Source organism: Zea mays, chromosome 5 (genome assembly GCF_902167145.1).
Source record: "Zea mays cultivar B73 chromosome 5, Zm-B73-REFERENCE-NAM-5.0, whole genome shotgun sequence".
Classification (NCBI taxonomy): Eukaryota; Viridiplantae; Streptophyta; class Magnoliopsida; order Poales; family Poaceae; genus Zea; species Zea mays.
Window position 1 is genome coordinate 156542629 of NC_050100.1, and position 18405 is coordinate 156561033.

The following is an 18405-nucleotide window of genomic DNA, read 5'->3' on the forward strand; positions in this document are numbered from 1 at the left end:
CACTTCTTTCCGACAGGGGGTGCGTGATAAGAAGATGTTGGAGAAATTGGCGACACATGACGTGGAAACCGTCAGTATGCTCTTCACTCTGGCCGACAAATGTGCCAGTGCTGCTAAGGGCCGTGCATGGCACTCGGCGCCGCAAACCGGAGTTACCCAGACGAGCGGCTCAGGTGCCACCACCCAGGGCGGTGGCAAGAAGAAGAAGAAGAACCGCGGTCACGATAGGCCGCAGTTTGGAGCTCCGGTCGCCGCAGCTGCGGCTGGGGGCCAGGACGAGCGCGGCAAGCGCCCACGGTAATAGGGAAGCGACAGTGGGTCATTCCCTGTCCACCCCAGTAGTCGCCATAGCGCCTCAGAATGCCGGGAGATCCTAAAACTCGCGAAGCGTATCAGCGAGCGGCACGAGCAGGCCTCCAAGGACGGCTCGCCGCCTCGTCGCCGGCCTAGCAAGGAGAAGGTCGACGAAGGCGACTTGGCTGCGGGAGAACGGGACCTCGGGTATCAGGCCCCCGAGCAAGTCCTCAAGGACATCCTCACTGGAGACTACGACTCCGGTGATGACAACGACCGCCGCAAGAAGTTGTACGTGATGTATGGCGGAAGCTGGGAGCTCACCTCCCATGGGAACGTAAAGTCCTTGCGCCGTGAGGTTCTTTCGGCGACCCCAGGGGTCCCGAAGGCAGCCCCACATCAGTGGTGGCGGAGCACCACTATCTCCTTTGGGGCATCCAACTGCCTCGAAAACATGGCAGGGGCTGGTATACTACCACTCATCACCGCCCCTGTCATCGCCAACATGAAGTTGCATCATGTACTGATTGATGGTGGAGCTGGGCTCAACGTCATCAGCCATGCTGCGTTCAAGCAGCTCCAGATCCCAGGATCCCGACTGGGACCCTCTCGCCTATTCTCTGGAGTGGGCCCTCAACTAGTGTATCCCCTTGAGAGCATCGCACTCCCAGTTACATTCGTGACTGAGGAAAACTTCTGCACTTAAAACGTCCAGTTCGATGTTGCGGAGGTTAACCTCCCTTTTAATGCCATCATTGGCAGGCCAGCCATGTACCGGTTCATGGCCATTGCCCATTACGGGTATTTGGTCCTCAAGATGCCATCCCCTGCTGGGGTCCTCACCGTATGGGGCGACCGTCCTGCTACGCTTGCAGCTGTTGAGAAGTTGCACGCCCTGGCGGCAGAAGCCGCTCGCCCGGATGATGTAGGGAGGGGCCCCTCACTACACCAAAATGCTTAACTTCCTAGGGCCTAAACCATAGGAAGTTAGAGCTAAACTCTCAAAAGTTATAGAAACTGTCGGAAGATAGCTACTTCCGTCAGAAGTTAGCCTCTCGTAACATTTTAGTTGGAATTTACGCTAAACTGTCGGACAAGCCATGCAGGGCGGGTAGCGACCGGCGCAGGGAGCGGCGAGCCCCACGCAGGGCGCCGGTGGGACAGTGCGAGCGGCCGGCATGGCGGGGCAGGGCCGGCGGGGGAGGGCAGGGCGGGGAGCGGCGGGCAGCGCGGGGCAGGGAGCGATGGGCACGGCGGGGAAGGGCGGGGTGGGGAGCAGCCGGCGAGGAGCAGCCGAGGAGCGTCGGGTAGCCGAGGAGCGAGGAGCGTCGGGTAGGCGAGGAGCGTCGGGTTGGGCAAGAAAGAGACGGTGTCGTTTACCTTTAAAAATGTAACTTCTGAGAGCCCGTAGTTAACCCCGTCGGAAGTTAACACGGCAGGGGCCCGGTCCGCAGCCGTAAGAAACCCTACGCCTAACTTCTGAGAGTTGTCGTTAACCCCGTCGGAAGTTTAGTAACTTCTGAGAGCCCGTCGGAAGTTTATAGAACTTCTGAGAGGCTACTGTTAACCCCGTCGAAAGTTTATTAACTTTCGAGAGGCTACTGGTGCCTCTAGGAAGTTATTTACTTCCTTCGGTTCTCGATAGAAACCGTAGGAAGTTATGAAGTCGTAGGAAATTCAAAATTTTCGTGTAGTGCCTCGACTTCCTGTACCAAGACGCATGCTAAGGTGCCTAAGGTGCAACCATCTAGAGCAGACGGCGTCCCCGTCAAGACCATCCGGCTCAGCGGGGGTTCCTCCCAGACCACTCGCATCGCGGGCGATCTGGAGGAGAAATAGGAAATCGCGCTCATCGCCTTCCTCCAGGTAAATGCCGATGTATTCGCATGGGAACCGTCGCAGATGCCTGGGATCCCCAGGGAGGTGATCGAGCACCATCTGAAGATCCACCCTGACGCCAAACCAGTGAGTCAGAAGCCTCAGAGACAGTCCATTGAGCGGCAGGATTTCATCCGTGAGGAGGTCTGGAAGCTGCTAGACGCTAGCTTCATCGAAGAGGTCCATCACCCAGTATGGCTGGCCAATCCAGTCATCGTTCCCAAGGCTAACGGGAAGCTTCGGATGTGCATCGACTACACCAACCTCAATAAGGCATGTCCCAAGGACCCATATACACTTCCACGAATAGATCAAATCATGGATTCTACCTCTTGGTGCGACCTCTTGTCCTTCCTAGATGCTTACTCTTGTTTCCATCAGATCCAGATGTCTAGGCAAGATAGGAAGCATATCGCTTTTGTAACCGTGGATGGGCTTTACTGTTATGTTGTAATGCCTTACAGTATGAAAAACGCCTTGCCAACATTTGTACGGGCGATGAGTAAGACTTTCAGGGACCTGATTAGGGATAGGGTAGAGGTATACGTTGATGACATCATGGTCAAGACTAAGAGAGGGTCGACCCTAGTGGAAGACTTAACCCTGGTCTTTAACAAGCTGCGGGCAACACGCACGAAGCTGAACCCGGACAAGTGCGTCTTTGGTGTCTCTGTAGGGAAGTTGCTGGGATTCCTGGTTTCGCACCGGGGCATTGAAGCAAACCCAGAGAAGATCTAGGCAATTGAGACAATGAGGCCTCCAGCCCGCATCAAGGACGTCCAGAAGCTTACGGGGTCACTGGCCTCCCTTAGCCGCTTCATCTCAAGACTGGCTGAGAGGGCACTACCTTTCTTCAAGCTATTGTGGAAGTCCGGCCCATTCTCTTGGACCGAAGAGGCAGAACGAGCCTTTCAAGAGTTGAAACAACACCTTGTGTCCCTACCAATACTGGTAGCTCCAGAGCCAGGGGAGTCGTTGTACTTATACATTGCAGCGGCTATAGAGGCGGTGAGCATGGTGCTGGACGCCGAAAGGACGGCACAACATCCTTAGGGGAGTCAAAAAGTTCCCCTTGGAGAAGGTGGTGGTCCAACCACCACGATGTTGATGGGAGGCTAGGAATTTGACGACTCGAGACCAACCACGGGGGTCCGAACCATCCAGAAGCCAGTCTACTACGTCAGCAAGGTCCTCCATGAGGTAAAGGCCAGGTACCTTGAGACGCACAAGCTTATCTATGCTATACTTGTTGCATCCAGGAAGTTGCGCCACTATTTTCAGGCACACAGAGTCGTGGTGGTGACCTCCTTCCCGTTAAGTGCCATCCTCCACAACTCTAATGCCACAGGCAATATCGCCAAGTGGGCAATGGAGCTTGCCGAGTTCCAACTGGACTTCCAGCCTCGCCACGCTGTCAAGAGCCAAGTCTTGGCTGACTTCATCGTGGAGTGGACCCCTTCCACGAGCGCTCCTGGGGGTCCGGATCCCGATTCAGATCCCACACCTGTGGAGCCCAGGGCTCCGGTCTTCACCGAGCCCCACTGGACGCTCTTCTTCGATGGATCCGCCCGCCAGCAGGGTGGCGGTGCTGGAGTGGTCCTTATCGACCCAAGCGGAGATCAAGTGAAGTACATGGTGCACCTTGAATTCAAGGCCACCAACAACATGGCAGAGTATGAAGCACTGATCTTTGGCTTGTCTGCGGCCCTATCCCTAGGGATCCGCCAGCTCCTCGTGAAGGGGGACTCCCAGCTGATTATCAAGCAGGTCCACGGAGAATGTAGCTGCAACCAGACCAGGCTCGCAGCTTATCTCCTCCACGTAAGGAAGCTGGAAAAGGACTTCATTGCCCTAGAACTGCAACATGTTCCTCAGGCTAACAACTCAGCGGCAGATGAACTCTCCACGAGGGCATCAACTTGGGCACCCGTGCTCGAGGGTGTCTTCGAAAGACGGCTGCTAAGACCTACTGCCCAGCCTGCCAAACCGGGTGAAGGGGGCGAGACTAGCACCTCAAAGCTAGTGGTCACGGTGGTGTTCCGCCTGCAGAACCCACCAAGGATTATGTGTGCTACAGAGGGTCCTGCCAGCCTCTTAGCGCCACAGCCAGTAGCTCAGAGTGGTCCCAATGCATGGATCTTTGAGATCCGGGACTACCTGAATGAGAATATCCTTCCTGAAGATCATGTGTCCGCAAAGCGCATAGTGCGGTTGGCTAAACGATACACGGTGGTAGAAGGGGATCTATACCGCCGTGGCGCCAACGACATTCTCATGCGGTGCATCACCCAGGAGGAGGGTCGTGAGCTACTCGCGGAGATCCATGGAGGAGAGTGCGGAAGTCATTCATCATCCCGCACACAGGTTGGTAAGGCCTTCCGGCACGGCTTTTACTGGCCAACTGCTCTCCAAGATGCAGCTGAGTTGGTAAAGTCCTGCGAAGCATGTCAGTTCCATTCAAAGCAGATAAACACACTGGCTCAGGCTCTACAAATGATTCCACCCTTTTGGCCATTCGCCGTTTGGGGGGTGGATATCCTGGGGCCATTCGCCAGGGCTGTCGGCGGGTACCGTTTCCTCTTCGTCGCTATTGACAAATTCACAAAGTGGCTAGAGGCTACCCCTGTGGTCAGTATCACCCAAGGAGTTGTTGTTGCCTTCCTCAAGTCGATTGTCTATAGATTTGGGGTCCCAAGCCGTATCATTACGAACAACGGGACCCAATTCAAAAGTCGGCTCTTCCAAGAGTATTGCGAGGGCATCGGCACCCAGCTATGCTTTGCGTCTGTGGCTCGTCCTAGGAGCAACGGCCAAGCTGAGAGGGCAAACGCAGAAATCCTCAGGGGACTCAAGACACGCACCTATGACTGCTTAAAAAGCATGGTGCAAATTGGGTCAACGAGCTTCCATCCGTACTATGGGGGAACCGGACCACACCCAGCCGAGCTACCGGGGAGACCCCGTTCTTCTTGGTCTACGGGGCCGAAGCCTGCCTTCCCCCGGAAATCATTATGGGCTCCCCATGAGTCCAGTCTTTCGATGAGTCTATGTAGGAACAGCTATGGCGTGAGGACATGGACTTCATCGACGAACGCAGATGGCAAGCAACGATCTGAAATGCGTGGTACAACCAAGCGCTCAGGCGCTACCACCAATGGTTTATGCATAGTAGGGAGCTCAGGGTCAGGGACCTAGTCCTAAGGCGAGTACTAAACCGAGAAGGGCTCCACAAACTCTCCCCCAGTTGGAAAGGACCCTTCAAGGTGACGGAAATATGCTGACTTGGGTGTGTCCGCCTTGCCACAACAGGAGTGCCTCTTCCTAATCCCTGGAATATAGAGCATCTCCGTAAGTTCTATCCATAATAGCAAAACTGGGGGGTTGAGTTTTCTTCCTTTGTAACTAGGTTACGCATATGTGTACGTCAATTCGGTGAGGCCCGCCCTCGTAAGCCCGTCTGTTGGTCTACACCCATGTATATCGAGTTATAAGGAAAGGATTTACCCCCTGGATGTGCTTTTGTGATGGTTTTATTCTACTTCGGTTTACATGCATTATTTTTTATCTAACCCACCCATACAGTTTCCCACCCTTGCTGGTATGATGACATCTGAATTGAGTAGCCAGGCTTGCAGTTCAAGACCCCTTTACTGCTACAGGGGGCCCGGCAACCTACGGACCAGTTCTAGAGAATGGGCGCTCGCCTCCTGGAGGGGTCCGGAGTTGTGTAGCTGCTTAGCATGGTTTCGTACCCTAAGCCTGCATGCTCCACCACTCTGCAACAAGCACCCTAGTATTTGGAACTGTGATCCTGTGGGTCCGGGCATACGGCTTGGCTTCCCAGGCTAAATCCTGCAGGTCCTGTTGCATGAATCAAAGGATGGCAGATACCAGACGATGGGTCCTATGGGTGTGCTCCTAACACTTCAAAGTCGAAGTTTTGTGCAGGTCCAGGTCCCAGTCCAGTAGTAGGTAGTCTCAAACTGTAGAGACTACCTCCTAGGGGTTGGACCACAAATTTTATCTTTGGCATACTGGTATCCAGCCTCGACACGTCGAGCCTACCTCCCAGGGGGCCAAGTACCAAGGGGAAGTTGATGACGCTACACACAGCAAGGACAAATAACATACAGATAAGTTTAAGTTCCAATGCTACCTCATTAGCGGTTCTTAGAATATCTTACAAAATCAAAAGTTATTACAGCCGCTTCCTAGTGGAACCCTTGCTTTGACTCTACAGGTCATCGGCAGGATCGCGCTGGAAGCGCTCGGCCACCAGCTCCACGGCGTCTTGTACACTCTCCCAGACGGCGTCTTCTATGGCGGCTACCGGACCAGCGATCACCGGTGCCAAGGATATGGCAGGGTCGTGACTCCGGAAGCACGTCAAGATGTATTCAACCACCGCCCGACAGAGCTTGCCGCCCTCTGCCTCTAGGCGGGCCCCGAGGATCTGATCTAGGCATCGAAGGCGATCGGCAGCAAAGTCCAGCACCGGGAGCACATCGGAGATCGACGCTGGCAGCTTCGACACTGGAATGGGGCTCATCCCTAGCGGCACCAGTGTCGTGCTTGTCTCGCCGGCCCACACGGCAATACACTGGACCCCGACGCGGTGCTCCGCTTGGAGATCTTCAAGGGCCTTCCTGGTGGCCTCCATCGCCTTGGGACCCGGCGCTGCCTGCGCAGCGTTGAACTAGCGGATCTGCTCCTCCAGCTTCCTCTCCTTCTCCTCGTCTTCGAGCTCATGCTCGGCCAGCAACTCGCCCCGCCGGGTGAGCATTTCTTCCCTGAAGACGAGATCCGTCTCTCGCCTAGCGAGGTCCGTCTTCCGCCTATCCAAGGACTGCTCCTTCACCTTAAGGTTCTCCTCGGCGAGGGCGGCATCGCTGGCCTTGCCCTCGAGCTCTTGCTGTCACTTTTGCAACCTGTCCATAGCCTTGACCTACTGGGCCCGCTGGGCTTCCAGAGTCTGGTCCAGGGCGCTCAGCTTAGCCTGGTACTCTGTTGTGAGGGCCTCCCGCTGGGTCACGACCTCCTCCCTCCTGGTCACCTTCTTCTCCCTTCGGGACGCCTCCAGCTCCCTGGTGCACACCCTATGGAGGTCCCTCTTGTACTCCTTGCTGTAACACCCAGGTGTTTATATTCCGCTCGACAACGAGTATGGATTTAAGCACGTAATATCAGTGGATCAAACGGATGCTAAATTTTAATCATCTTTACCTATCGCGAATTTAATATCGCATCTGTTTCGTCTGTCGCGAGTTCGACGTCATTTTTAGCTATCCGGGCTCGTCCTAAATTTTCGTGATGTTCGGAACATCGTTGTTCCGAAAATCGGTGCGTCCGGTGATTATTTAAAATTCATCGCTCGCGCAAATACAAATTCGGAAGCCCGACCCACTCGGATGATTTTATCCCGAACAGATTAAGATAAACTCGACGACTAAGCTTTCAGTGTAAAACAATGTAATCCCCTTTTTGTCATCCGTGACATCGCGTCTACCGATTTTTAATTAAATTGTTCTCTAATCGAGTGTTCGAATAGTGGATGGAATTCATCTAAAATCAATTGAATTAGATGCAGATTGAAGTAACGAAGCTGAAATCCGCTTAATCTGGTTTGTTGCTTCTCGCTTCGGTCTAAATCTTCAAAAAGTGATTTAATGGTATGAATTCATCTGACTTCAGGATATTCGCCAAATCAAATCATGTCTAATTGTTGTTGTCGATCTCATTTGTTCGACCCTTCTTTATATTTTATAGACCCTTATTTTATTCCTCAAAATATCTACAAATTTCTTTATAAAATTGAGGGTAAGTAAAAGAAAAATGTGAAAAGGTGAGAAAAATCTGCTGCACGCCGCATCCCAGTACAGATTTTTTCCAAGTCGTCGTTATCTTCCTCCCAATTTTCTCCCCACCACTGAATGCACCTGTTTCTTATCCTCCCACGTGAGCTTCTCTTTCTTCCTTATCTCCTTCCAGCCGAGCTCTGGCGCTAGGTTTCTCTCCCAGTGTGCGCGCTGCCCTTCTTCTCCAGGCCGCCGACTCCTGCTCGTCGAATCCCCTCTACTCACCAGGGCGCTTGGCTTCCTCCTTCCCTGCCGCACCGTGCTCCTCTGCTCCTCCCTGCTGCCAGCTCGGCCGTGCCCTGGCCATGCTCCCTGCGCTCGCCAGCCGTGCGCATCTCCCTCTATGCACGCGCGCCTGCGTCCTGCGCCGCGAACCCCGCCGTGGAGCTTCCTCGAGCTCGCCCCATGGCGCCCGGCCGAGCTCCTCCCTGTCGTGCTCTTGCTTGGCGTCCAATTTTCCTACACGTCGCGGTCTTCCTCCCCGAGCTTGCCCTAGCCCCTTGTATCCCCCATGGCCGGAGCTTCTTCCAGCTCCAGCTCGGCTCTCTCTCCCATGGCTCCCTGCACGCCCATCTATCTCTTGCGGAGCTCCCAGCGGCGCGCCCCGTCCCCTCTGCTTGCTCGACGCCCGTCTCCTATGGCGTCTGGCAGCCGCTTCTCTCTGCTCGCCGCGCCCGGCCGGAACTTCCTCTGCTCGGCCATGGCCGCCGCGTCGCGTTCCCGGCTCGCGTTCCTCCGTCCACAGCTCCGCTCGATGCTCCTCCCTGCTCGCTCGTCCCTGCGCATGCCCCTCAACCTCGTCGACTCGCCGAGCTTCTTGCTCGGCCTGCGTGATCCGGCAACGCTGTCCTCCACTCGGCCTCCCTGCACCGCGCCATGACGACCGTTGGACCTGCCGTCCCCTGCACGCCGACTTCCCTCTGCGCGCCTCTGTTCTCTCGTCATCATTCATTCCTATTTTTCTTCGCCATATGCCGCCTCATCATGACACGTGTCATCGTCTTTAATATCAGAAGCTCGTCCGATACGTGCCTCGCCGTGCTTCGCCTCCTCGTGATCAGCCTCATCTGGGTCATGGGGGCGGAAGATCTCAACACCTGTCAGATGTTCAACGACAAGCCCGAACCAGAATTTATCAACATTCTCATAAGTATTGAGTCACGTTTGATGCTGGTAAGCTAGATTTATTTGCTTAGTAATTTTAGTGCTTTGCCAGTAGGCGTTATCTCGTATTTCATGCGAGGAATTTTAGTTGTGTAGTGAAGTCAGTGCTATGCATTCATGTGCATAATGCATTTCATTCAGGTACGTGAATTAACCATGTGATGCGGAGAACCAGAGTTGAGTCGACCACAAGATAATGGAAAGCGTGAGCTTTTCCGCAAGATAATGTTGATGAATTAACCCGAAGATGGATGAACGAAGCAAGTATCGGAATAAAGGCTGATCGCCAAGTGGACGTCATCTAACAACACTAACCTAGTGTTATCCAGGCAAGCCTCGGTGCATGCAACCCCTTCCTTGTGTTTTAAATTATTTTTACACACTTTAAGTCTAGTGAATGTGCATTAGGTTTATAGAAGATGCTTGGAAACCCTTTGATGCATTGGCTACCTTGAAATCCATTCCTTTTATAGATACTTTTGGTGAAGTATCAAAATATGATTTACAAAAAAATGCTTAGCCCTGCTTATAAGCAGATAGAGGTTGTCCTTTGCACTTATGCCTAGCTCAGGTTTATCATGAGGAAGGATGGCTTATACCTGCAAGAATATTTTCATTGGGAGCATAGTGGGAACTTACTGCAAAGTTCCCTATAATGCTCTTTTCATCCTTAGGAACACAAAACAATCCTAAGGGTGGAAGTACTTAACTCGAGACTTGGGCTAGGAACAGGTGATGCTCTACCCAGGTTAATTAAGGATTGGATGCGTATGTAGGCCTGTATGATCAAGGACTATCTTAACTGGCCACATGCCCTGGATATGGGACAGAGTAAGCTTGAACCCGGCTATTCCATATGTGAAAAGACAACTGCGCACTAGGCGTGGGAGATGGTGGGAGTAGCGTGTACCCTCCTGGCTAGAGGCTGGATGGAGGAGTACTGTGCTCCCGGGTAGCGCGGACCGGTTCACGTTGTGGAGGATCTGTGGGAACGGTTGACATATGCAAGGGTTAAGTGCTACATATGTCGTGTGGTTAGAGATCCTCAGTTGAGTAAATCGATTCGGATCGCCGTTATATCCCCGGACAGTGGAGACTTGGTCACTGACCTGCAACCTAAGTCAGGATGTAAACATTATGAGTAAAAATGATGTTGTATTGATGAGATGGTGAAATTAGACTAGGTGCAACCAGAGTCTATTAATATTTAATCTGGCATTAAAATATTGAAAGTAAGGACTCACTTTAGTAAGCTATTTCTGCAAAAGTATCTAAGTTGATTCTTGCTAAGAGCCTCTCCTTGATTCCTAAATCCAGCATATCCTTGAGAGTCTTTTTCCTTGGTCGGGTAAGACTTGCGAAAGTACACTTCGTACTCAGGGCTTTGTCCCATGTTGTTTTAGGTGAAGAGCCTTCGGAGCTTTGCTACTTTTGTGCAAAGGTGGTTCCCAAGCAGGAGGAAGAACCGAAAATAGAAGTGTGTTGTTGTGGATGGTGCTAAGCGCCGGTGGGCTCGGCCTTCTTATAAGTCTAAGTACCTCTTCTATACTTCTTATTGAGGATGGTCACTTAAGCTAGCATATATTTCAAACGTATAAATAATTAATAATTGTTCAAAGTCATTTCTTTGAATCACTTTTGTAATCACTCCGATCATGTACATTGTAAAACTTGATGTAACTTGTAAAATTTGGTAATAAGATTTCCGCTGCAAAAATGTTGGTGTGTGATTTGTGTTTACTTAATCTTGCGATCTTGGTTGTTAGTGGTTTATCCGAGGTCCTTGGGGCACTCGGACAGATCCTGTTAAGTTATCTGGTGCACATGCATAGTCGTCTGAGGTCTTTGAGACAAGGACAGGTGCATGTGGGCCCAATAACTTGGGAGGTTCTGCCACACTTGCGGTCCCACTCGAGTTGGGACCGCTCAGAGATGAATTGTCGAAACGTCGTCCTGGTGCGCTCCTCCAGTTGGGTGCGCCAGTCACTGAGGCGCTGGTGCTCAGCCTCAAGCGCCTCCCACTCCCATAAGATTGTTGCACCAGTGTCATTAAGGACCTGGTGGGCATGGGACAGCATGCGAGGGAGGGGGGCTGGCACCGCTTCTTGTTCGGCACCCGACCGGAGTCGCCGCCCAAACACCACCTCCATCTCCTCCAGAGCAGGCGGGGGTTGGAGCTGGACGCGCCTCCTACGTCACCCCCAGTGTCGGGAGTGGGCGTGGATCCCCCAGCTGGGACCTCCTCCATCGCTGTGACGCCACCCGATGCTGGTGCCGCTGCCGCCGGATCCCCGGCTAGGGCATGGGAAGCCCCTAGCGCTGTCTTGGCAGCAGCCAGGGGCGGACCGCCTGCACCGCCCTCAGCAGATTCTTGGTGCTGGAAGCCAGACCCATCGGTGGGCCTGGTATCTGGCGGAGGAGGCGTGACCTTGGGATCAGAGGGGGAAGAAGCCCTGGCAAACAGATGATGGGTTAAGACTTGTCGGCATGATGATTAGGCTCAAAGAAAAAGGGACTAGACTTACTTGGGGCACTAGACCTTCCAGTGACTCTGGAAGCGAGGTGATCGCCGCTCCTGCTGTTGCGGCTGCTGCTGTTGCTGGTGTCCCTGGGGTGATCACCCCCAGATGGTGGTCGTGGCGGCGGGACCGGAGGACTGACGCGCCTCTGCGCGCCATGGGCCTGGGAGCTGGCCTCCTCGGCCCCACCTGTAGTCCTCTGGCGCTTCTGGGGGCTCCGAAACGAGCGACCTGTCAGCGCGACGCAGCCTGCATCGCCTCTCCTCCTCTGACCCCCCGGAGCTACATGGGGCGGAGGCACCGCTTGCAGCCCCTTTTCCCTGGTCCAAGGGGCTGGGGGCCACGGTGGGATTGGCGCTGTGAGCTACACCGGCGGGCTGGGGACCTCCAATTGGTGCATCGGAGATCCAGATCCTGCGGTGGGGGTCCTGGCCTCCGGTCCGGCGAACCGCCACACCGCTGTCGTCAAGAGTCAGCAGCGTGGCCAAGATCGCCGTCCTCAGGCCTGGGTCGTCGCAGAGCGCAGGGATGTTATGGGGGAGTATCAGGGACTCAGGGACAAAAGTTTCCCCAGTAATCCCTCCCACCAGGACTACCAGCTCGTCCCAGGACAGATCGGTGCCTAGCCCGCGCTGGATCCTACCGATGTCGTTCTGGCCGGTGAACCAGCAGCACAGGTGTGGTCTCCTCTGCAGCGGCGTGATCCGGTGCTTCAGGAGATCGCCGACCACGTGCATCGATGTCAGGCCGCCCATAGCCAAGCCCTTGATCCTGTCCAATACGGGCAGGAACTCTGGCAAGAGGAACGGCTTGGTCCTCCACTGCTTGTGGTCGAGCGCTGGACCATCGCTTGGCAGGACGAGGCGGTCGTTGGCCTCGGCGCTGACAATCACCCAGTCGCTGCGCCAGTTTTCCCACCTCGCACCGCCAAAGGTGGGGATGTAGACGACGGTTGGATCTGGCCTCGTCTGGAAGTAGTAGGCACCGATGTGGTCCCTAGTCTTCCCAGACTTGACCAGCACGAAGAAGTAGCGGAAGAGGAAAGTACAGGGGGCCACACCTACGAACATCTCGCAGAGGTGGACGAAGATGGCTGCCTGGAGGACGGAGTGGGGCGTGAGGTGTTGAAGCTGAAGCCCGAACTCCTCCAATAGCAGCAAGAAGAAGGGCGAGATCGGCAGCGCCAACCCGCAGGAGATGTAGGAGGTGAACAGCACGAACTCTCCGACGGCGAGATCACCAAGGGGGACGGCGCCGGCGTGGATTCTTTCGGCGAGCCCTGGCACGCTCTACCCAAGCAGGCCGCGCACCAGGTTGACCGCCTCCTCAGACTGAAAGCGGTCAGGATGACCAAGCGAAGCCATGGCATGTGCGGCGGCGCGGGCGTGGAACAGAGGAGCACGAAGGCAAAGGGGCGCAGGCGATTGGTTGAGAACGCGAAAAAGGTAACTGCTGCACGTGGGGTGAATCCTTTTTCAAGGAAACCTAAGTCCTTGTTCAGGGAAACCCTTCCGCGCGCCCCTGAATCGCCGCAGGAAATCCCGCCCGACGCGCACCTAGGACCCAGGCAACCCACTCTATGACACGGGGGCCCGGGTCCACAAGTCATACAGGTTGTGTGCCGGATTTTCGGTGCGGAAAGAGCGAACCGCCGCGCAAACTGCCGCGCGCGATAGCGCACCTCCTCGGGGCCACTGCAGAAGACAAATGGTTATGCAGCGGCAACGAGGCATCCCGCGCGTGGCCCGACGAAACCACCAGGCGTGGGGCCGTGGGTCCGTCAGCCGCAGAGACAGATATGGCAGTTGACGTGACTGAAGGCGGATTGACAGCGGGCGCGTCAGCAGACGCGCTAAAACGGCGTGCCAATCACCGATCAGGTCATGTTGAGGCAAAGTACAAGCTTTGGCCCCACCTGTAGGCTCGCATCCTCCCATGAGGTGGGCTCGGGGGCCACTATCGGTACCATAAAACTAGGGTACCCCTTACTACTGTATAAAGACGCAGTACCCATGCAGCTATCTTTAGTCGCGTGGTAAAATAGTTGTATGTGGGACCAGGTCATGACTCGCCCCAGGTTCGGGCGACTACTCTGGGCCAGCAACAGCGCCTGACCCCACTACATGGGCGGGTCTGGGGCCGCCACGTGTCCAGAGAAACTGATATACTTCGAGGCATCAACAGTGAGTCTGGACCCCCATGGGAGAGTGTTGGACCCCTGTATATACGGTCTAGGCCTCCAAGTTTGGACCAGGACCTCCACGTGTCCGAACCAGACCCCTAGAATGGGATCCGGACCCCCCGTATGGGGTCTGGGCTGCCCACAGTGGGGTCCCAGGGTTCTAGGACAGAACATACCCGGGCCTTAATCAGGACCCAGGCGGGGGTCCGGAGCCGACACGTGTCCAGACTTGGTCTCATGGGATCCGGACCTATCCGCATACACTCCTGCTCCCCGCTCAGGCGGAGACCCGATGCTGCCACATGGCATACTGCGTGCGGCATAAGCCAACGGGCGGAACCTGGCATGATGCCTCTGGGCTACGCGCGCCTTCGCATTCGTTACGGATAAGACGTGCGCCTGTCCATTCCACTGATAGGCGGCATGCTCAGTCCACGTTACGTGGGCCCTGCAGTTACTCACACGTTACCATATCGAGGGCAATGACTCGCCATTACTCATACGTTTCCAAGAAAAGGGTTACTACCTATCAATGCTGCATGGACTACAGTCATCATGACTCCCGCTGATTACTCATGTGTTACTCTGTCAACATTAGTTATTCACATAATGTATTTCTTCCATTATGCTCCTGGGCCCGCATGTTGGGGCTCAGCATCCTTGTATGTGCCTCCCTTAAACTATAAAAGGGAAGGCACACAGCGTTACAGGGGACACGCTCAATCACACGCAATACAACTTACACACAGTGGAGGTAGGGTATTACGCTCTGGTGGCCTGAACCACTATAATTCCTCGAATGTTCTTGTGTTCTTCCCAAATTCACCAAACAGGCAACCGCTTAGGCCCCCTCCTCATCTTAGGATTAGGGCGGGTGCATTCCGCCACCTGACTGGTGGATTTTCCCACCGACATATGAGATGTGATTTAAGCACTTGTCACACCTGGTATTAAGAACAAATCCATATGCATCTCACATGTGTGCCCGGATCAAGTTTCACACATATGGCGACTCAGTGTACAGAAAACAATATCACATCTTTATTACTTAATACGATTTCTATACAAAATAGCTAAATAAAATTACACCATATGACGACAACGATCCTCAACAGCCATAGTTGACTAGGAGACGACGACCTAGACCTCTCCAAACTCATCTTCATGGTGATCATCCTCTTGGCGGTATCTATTCCTGACCTGGTATGATTGTATCAAGGGCGAGTTCCCATATGGTCATCGCTCAGCAAGTGTTGGTAAAAGTGTAGTGTAAGTCTTATCAAGTAAAATTGTTGAAGCTGAGCATAGCTTTTAACTTTGTTGGTCAAAATTTTATTATCAATTACTAAGTATAAGTAAATACCATCCCAAGTAAATGAGACATCACAACTAATAATTCCTAGAATGCAATGCATGACATGTTAAATTTAATTCCATAATTACTCATGTGAGAGGCCTGAGCCGCTCATGACCGTCAGCATGACTGATATACCAGTTTTACACATTGTAGATGTTGTGCACATTTACCCACAAGTCGTGTTACCCATTTGCCAAGGGATTGTGACTTCCCATTCATCTCTATCAAGAAGACGAGGCATGGTACCACTATGAGGCCTTTCCAAAGTTCCAGTAGTATGAGAAAGTCTGTCATGGTTTCAGGCAAAAAGAAGCATAGGCTTTTTTCCACGGTATGTAACCCCATCGTTGTAATTACAGCCAGCACTATGCTTGCGTGATTCACTCCCCGCTTGCCCCTTTCGGGAAAGGATTCTCACACACTAGGTTTTCTAACTAATTTTCCAAGGGCGTCACATTCCACCCTTGTGGTAGCATTGTTGTCTCGAGTTGGCACTCCATGTTCCAATTAAACACAATAATCTTAACATGCACAATAATAATATGGCAACAATAGTAGTAAAGCATGATCATAATTCATGTAGAGCATTAATCCCAAAACCAGGTAGAGCAATAGCAAGACTACCCAATAATTCATTTGTATGCAAGGTGTAGGGTAAACAAACTGGGTAACCTATTAGGTCCCATCAATTTAACCTAACTGTGCAATGATGATTAATAGAATCATAAATATTATTAGGTCAAACAATGTGATCAAGGACACAACTTGCCTTTTTGATGCAACTCCAGGTACTTCTCAAAGTTGAGCTTCAGATTCCTCGTAACATCGCTTCTGCTCGGAGCAATACATACAAATAAGCAAATAATGAATACGAATAACATTACACCAAACATGGAAACAAACAACGTAATAATGTTTTATGCGTCGCTACGAGTTCGTAGGTTCAAGAACCACTAACATCGGAGTTAAAGCGTGGTAGTTATGAATTTTCTAAAATTTCTGGATTTGTTTTTGTACTTAGAAATCAATTTCAGATTTAACTTCTTGATTTCTAGACAATGGTGGATGGTGGTCATTATATCTAACAAGTGCATGGGGCTATTTTATGAACATATGGACCCTTCGGTAATGATCTTCATATAGAAGTGCACTGCAGGTTAATTTTTCTACAACCTAGGGTCTCCTAAAGAAAATGGGTTTTTTATGTTGGTCCCCTTAGTATCGCTATACTACTCGTTGCTACCCTTAGTTTTTCTTCTTACTCAATTTTACCCAACGCTCGTTTCTTTGCTCAGAAATGCGCCTGCACGCTGTCTCCGTCCACTTTAACGTTACTTACAGTACGGGCCCACTACAAACTTTCACTCTCTCCTGCGCAGCAGCCTCTTCTTCCCCGATCCCGACTCCAACTCTCCATCTCTCCTTCGCCTGGCACATCCTCAGCGGCGCGGCAGCCTGCTTCTTCCCCGGCGCGGCGACCTGCTTCTTCGACGACGTGGAGGCCTGCGGCGGACGCGACGCGGCAGCCTACCAGGCGAATGGATCCGCAGACGAACGGATCTTCTCGGCGCCTGGCAGATCTTTGGACGCGACGCGGCGGCCTACCAAGCGAACGGATACGCGGATGAACGGATCTTCGGCGCCTAGCAGATCTTCGGACGCGGCGCGGCGGCCTACCAGGCGGACGGATCCGTGGACAAATAGATCTCCGGCGCATGGCAGATCTTCGGCGCGCGGCCTACCGGGTGGACGGATCTCCGGTGCCTGGTATATCCTCAGCGTGCGGCTTGCTTCTTCACTGGTGCCGGCCTAATTCTTCGATGGCACGACGGCCTACTGGTCTTCTCCAGGCGGGTAGACACGACAGCCTGCCAGTCTTCTTCAGGCGGGTGGATCTCTAGCGCTCCTTGAGCTGGAGCAGGCAGGCGTGCCGGTCTTCTCTAGGCATCTTCTCCAGGCAGGCGTGCCGGTCTTCTCCAACGCATCTTCAGCGTCTCTCGAGCTGGAGCAGGCTCTATGCTCCGATGTACTCATCCCTGCTCCACACCGGCTCAACTGCATCCAGGCAATCTCTATTTCATCATGGATTATCTTCTTCAGGACACCATCACAACTCTTGTTCCACTGCATTGTTGCCCTTTCATGACTTGTCTTGTTGAATGTTTGTAGGTGGGTTCGACCTTTGCTTATGGTCATGGAAGAGGCGACGATGCCAAAACTCTTGCAGAGCTCGGATTCCAAGTATGTATGATATGAATGTGATGTATTGCGCTACTTCAGATCTACACTTTTGGCGATTACTTATTAATGTTGCTTCATTCTGTAGATCGGTGATTACTTGAGCGTTGCAATCATGTAGACAGTGCCCGCACCGGATGTAATTGCTGAAATGTCAAAAGGTCTCTGGTTGCAACAGTAAGGTGTGATTCTCTGTTAGCAGTAGAAACTGGAACCAGAATTGGTCTGTAATACTGGTAGTATCAAATGTCAAAAGGGCTCGGGTTCCTATGAAGTCAAACACAGGAAAGTTTGCATCTTGGAGCCAAACCAATTGGGCAAATTTTTGTTCGGTACCCAATTTTGTTTCGCCATTTCTAAATTTAGAGCATTATGCAAAAGTGTGAATATAGGTGCTTCACAAACGGACACATATCTCACGAAGTTTCATGTCATTGGACTACAACTACATGGTTTGAGCTACATTTCTTAGTTTTGTTTGTTTTATTCCTTGAAATTTGTACGATTTGTTCATCTAGCCTCTACAAACTTACTTCATGCATAGATGTCCCTTTTTTGGACTATTTACTATTTTTTGTGGGTTAAATGCCTTCATATCCAAAAATAAATAAATAAATAACAAATTTGGTTAAAAAATAGTGAAACTTGGCATGGACTCATATTTTGGCCTTATTTGCCTAAGGTAAAAAAATTCAGAGCATTATGCAGAACTGTGAATATAGGTGCTTCACAAACGGACACATATCTCACTAAGTTTCATGTCATTGGACTACAACTACATGGTTTGAGCTACATTTCTTAGTTTTGTTTGTTTTCTTCCTTGACATTTGTACTATTTGTTCATCTAGCCTCTACAAATTTACTTCATGCATAGATGTCTCTTTTTGGACTATTTACTATTTTTTGTGGGTTAAATGC

General features: G+C 52.3%; 1 protein-coding gene and 1 long non-coding RNA gene across 2 annotated transcripts; one reads left to right on the forward strand and one right to left on the reverse strand.

Annotated features, from left to right (window-relative positions):
• Positions 1-8106: 8106 nt before the first annotated feature.
• Positions 8107-8979, reverse strand: LOC118472064 (oleosin-B3-like). Its single transcript, XM_035959156.1, has one exon. It carries the CDS (start codon positions 8977-8979, stop codon positions 8245-8247), a length of 735 nt encoding a protein of 244 aa, XP_035815049.1. The 3' UTR covers positions 8107-8244.
• LOC109939952 (uncharacterized) lies at positions 8207-17972 on the forward strand. The gene is made up of 6 exons (NR_157350.1): positions 8207-9200; positions 9333-9520; positions 16629-17016; positions 17100-17314; positions 17419-17490; positions 17576-17972. It is a non-coding gene; the product is annotated as an uncharacterized lncRNA (long non-coding RNA).
• Positions 17973-18405: the final 433 nt, after the last annotated feature.

Excerpts from the sequence above, each read along its gene's own strand:
- LOC118472064 (XM_035959156.1), bottom strand. The coding sequence starts at position 8,979 with ATGAATGATGACGAGAGAACAGAGGCGCGCAGAGGGAAGTCGGCGTGC.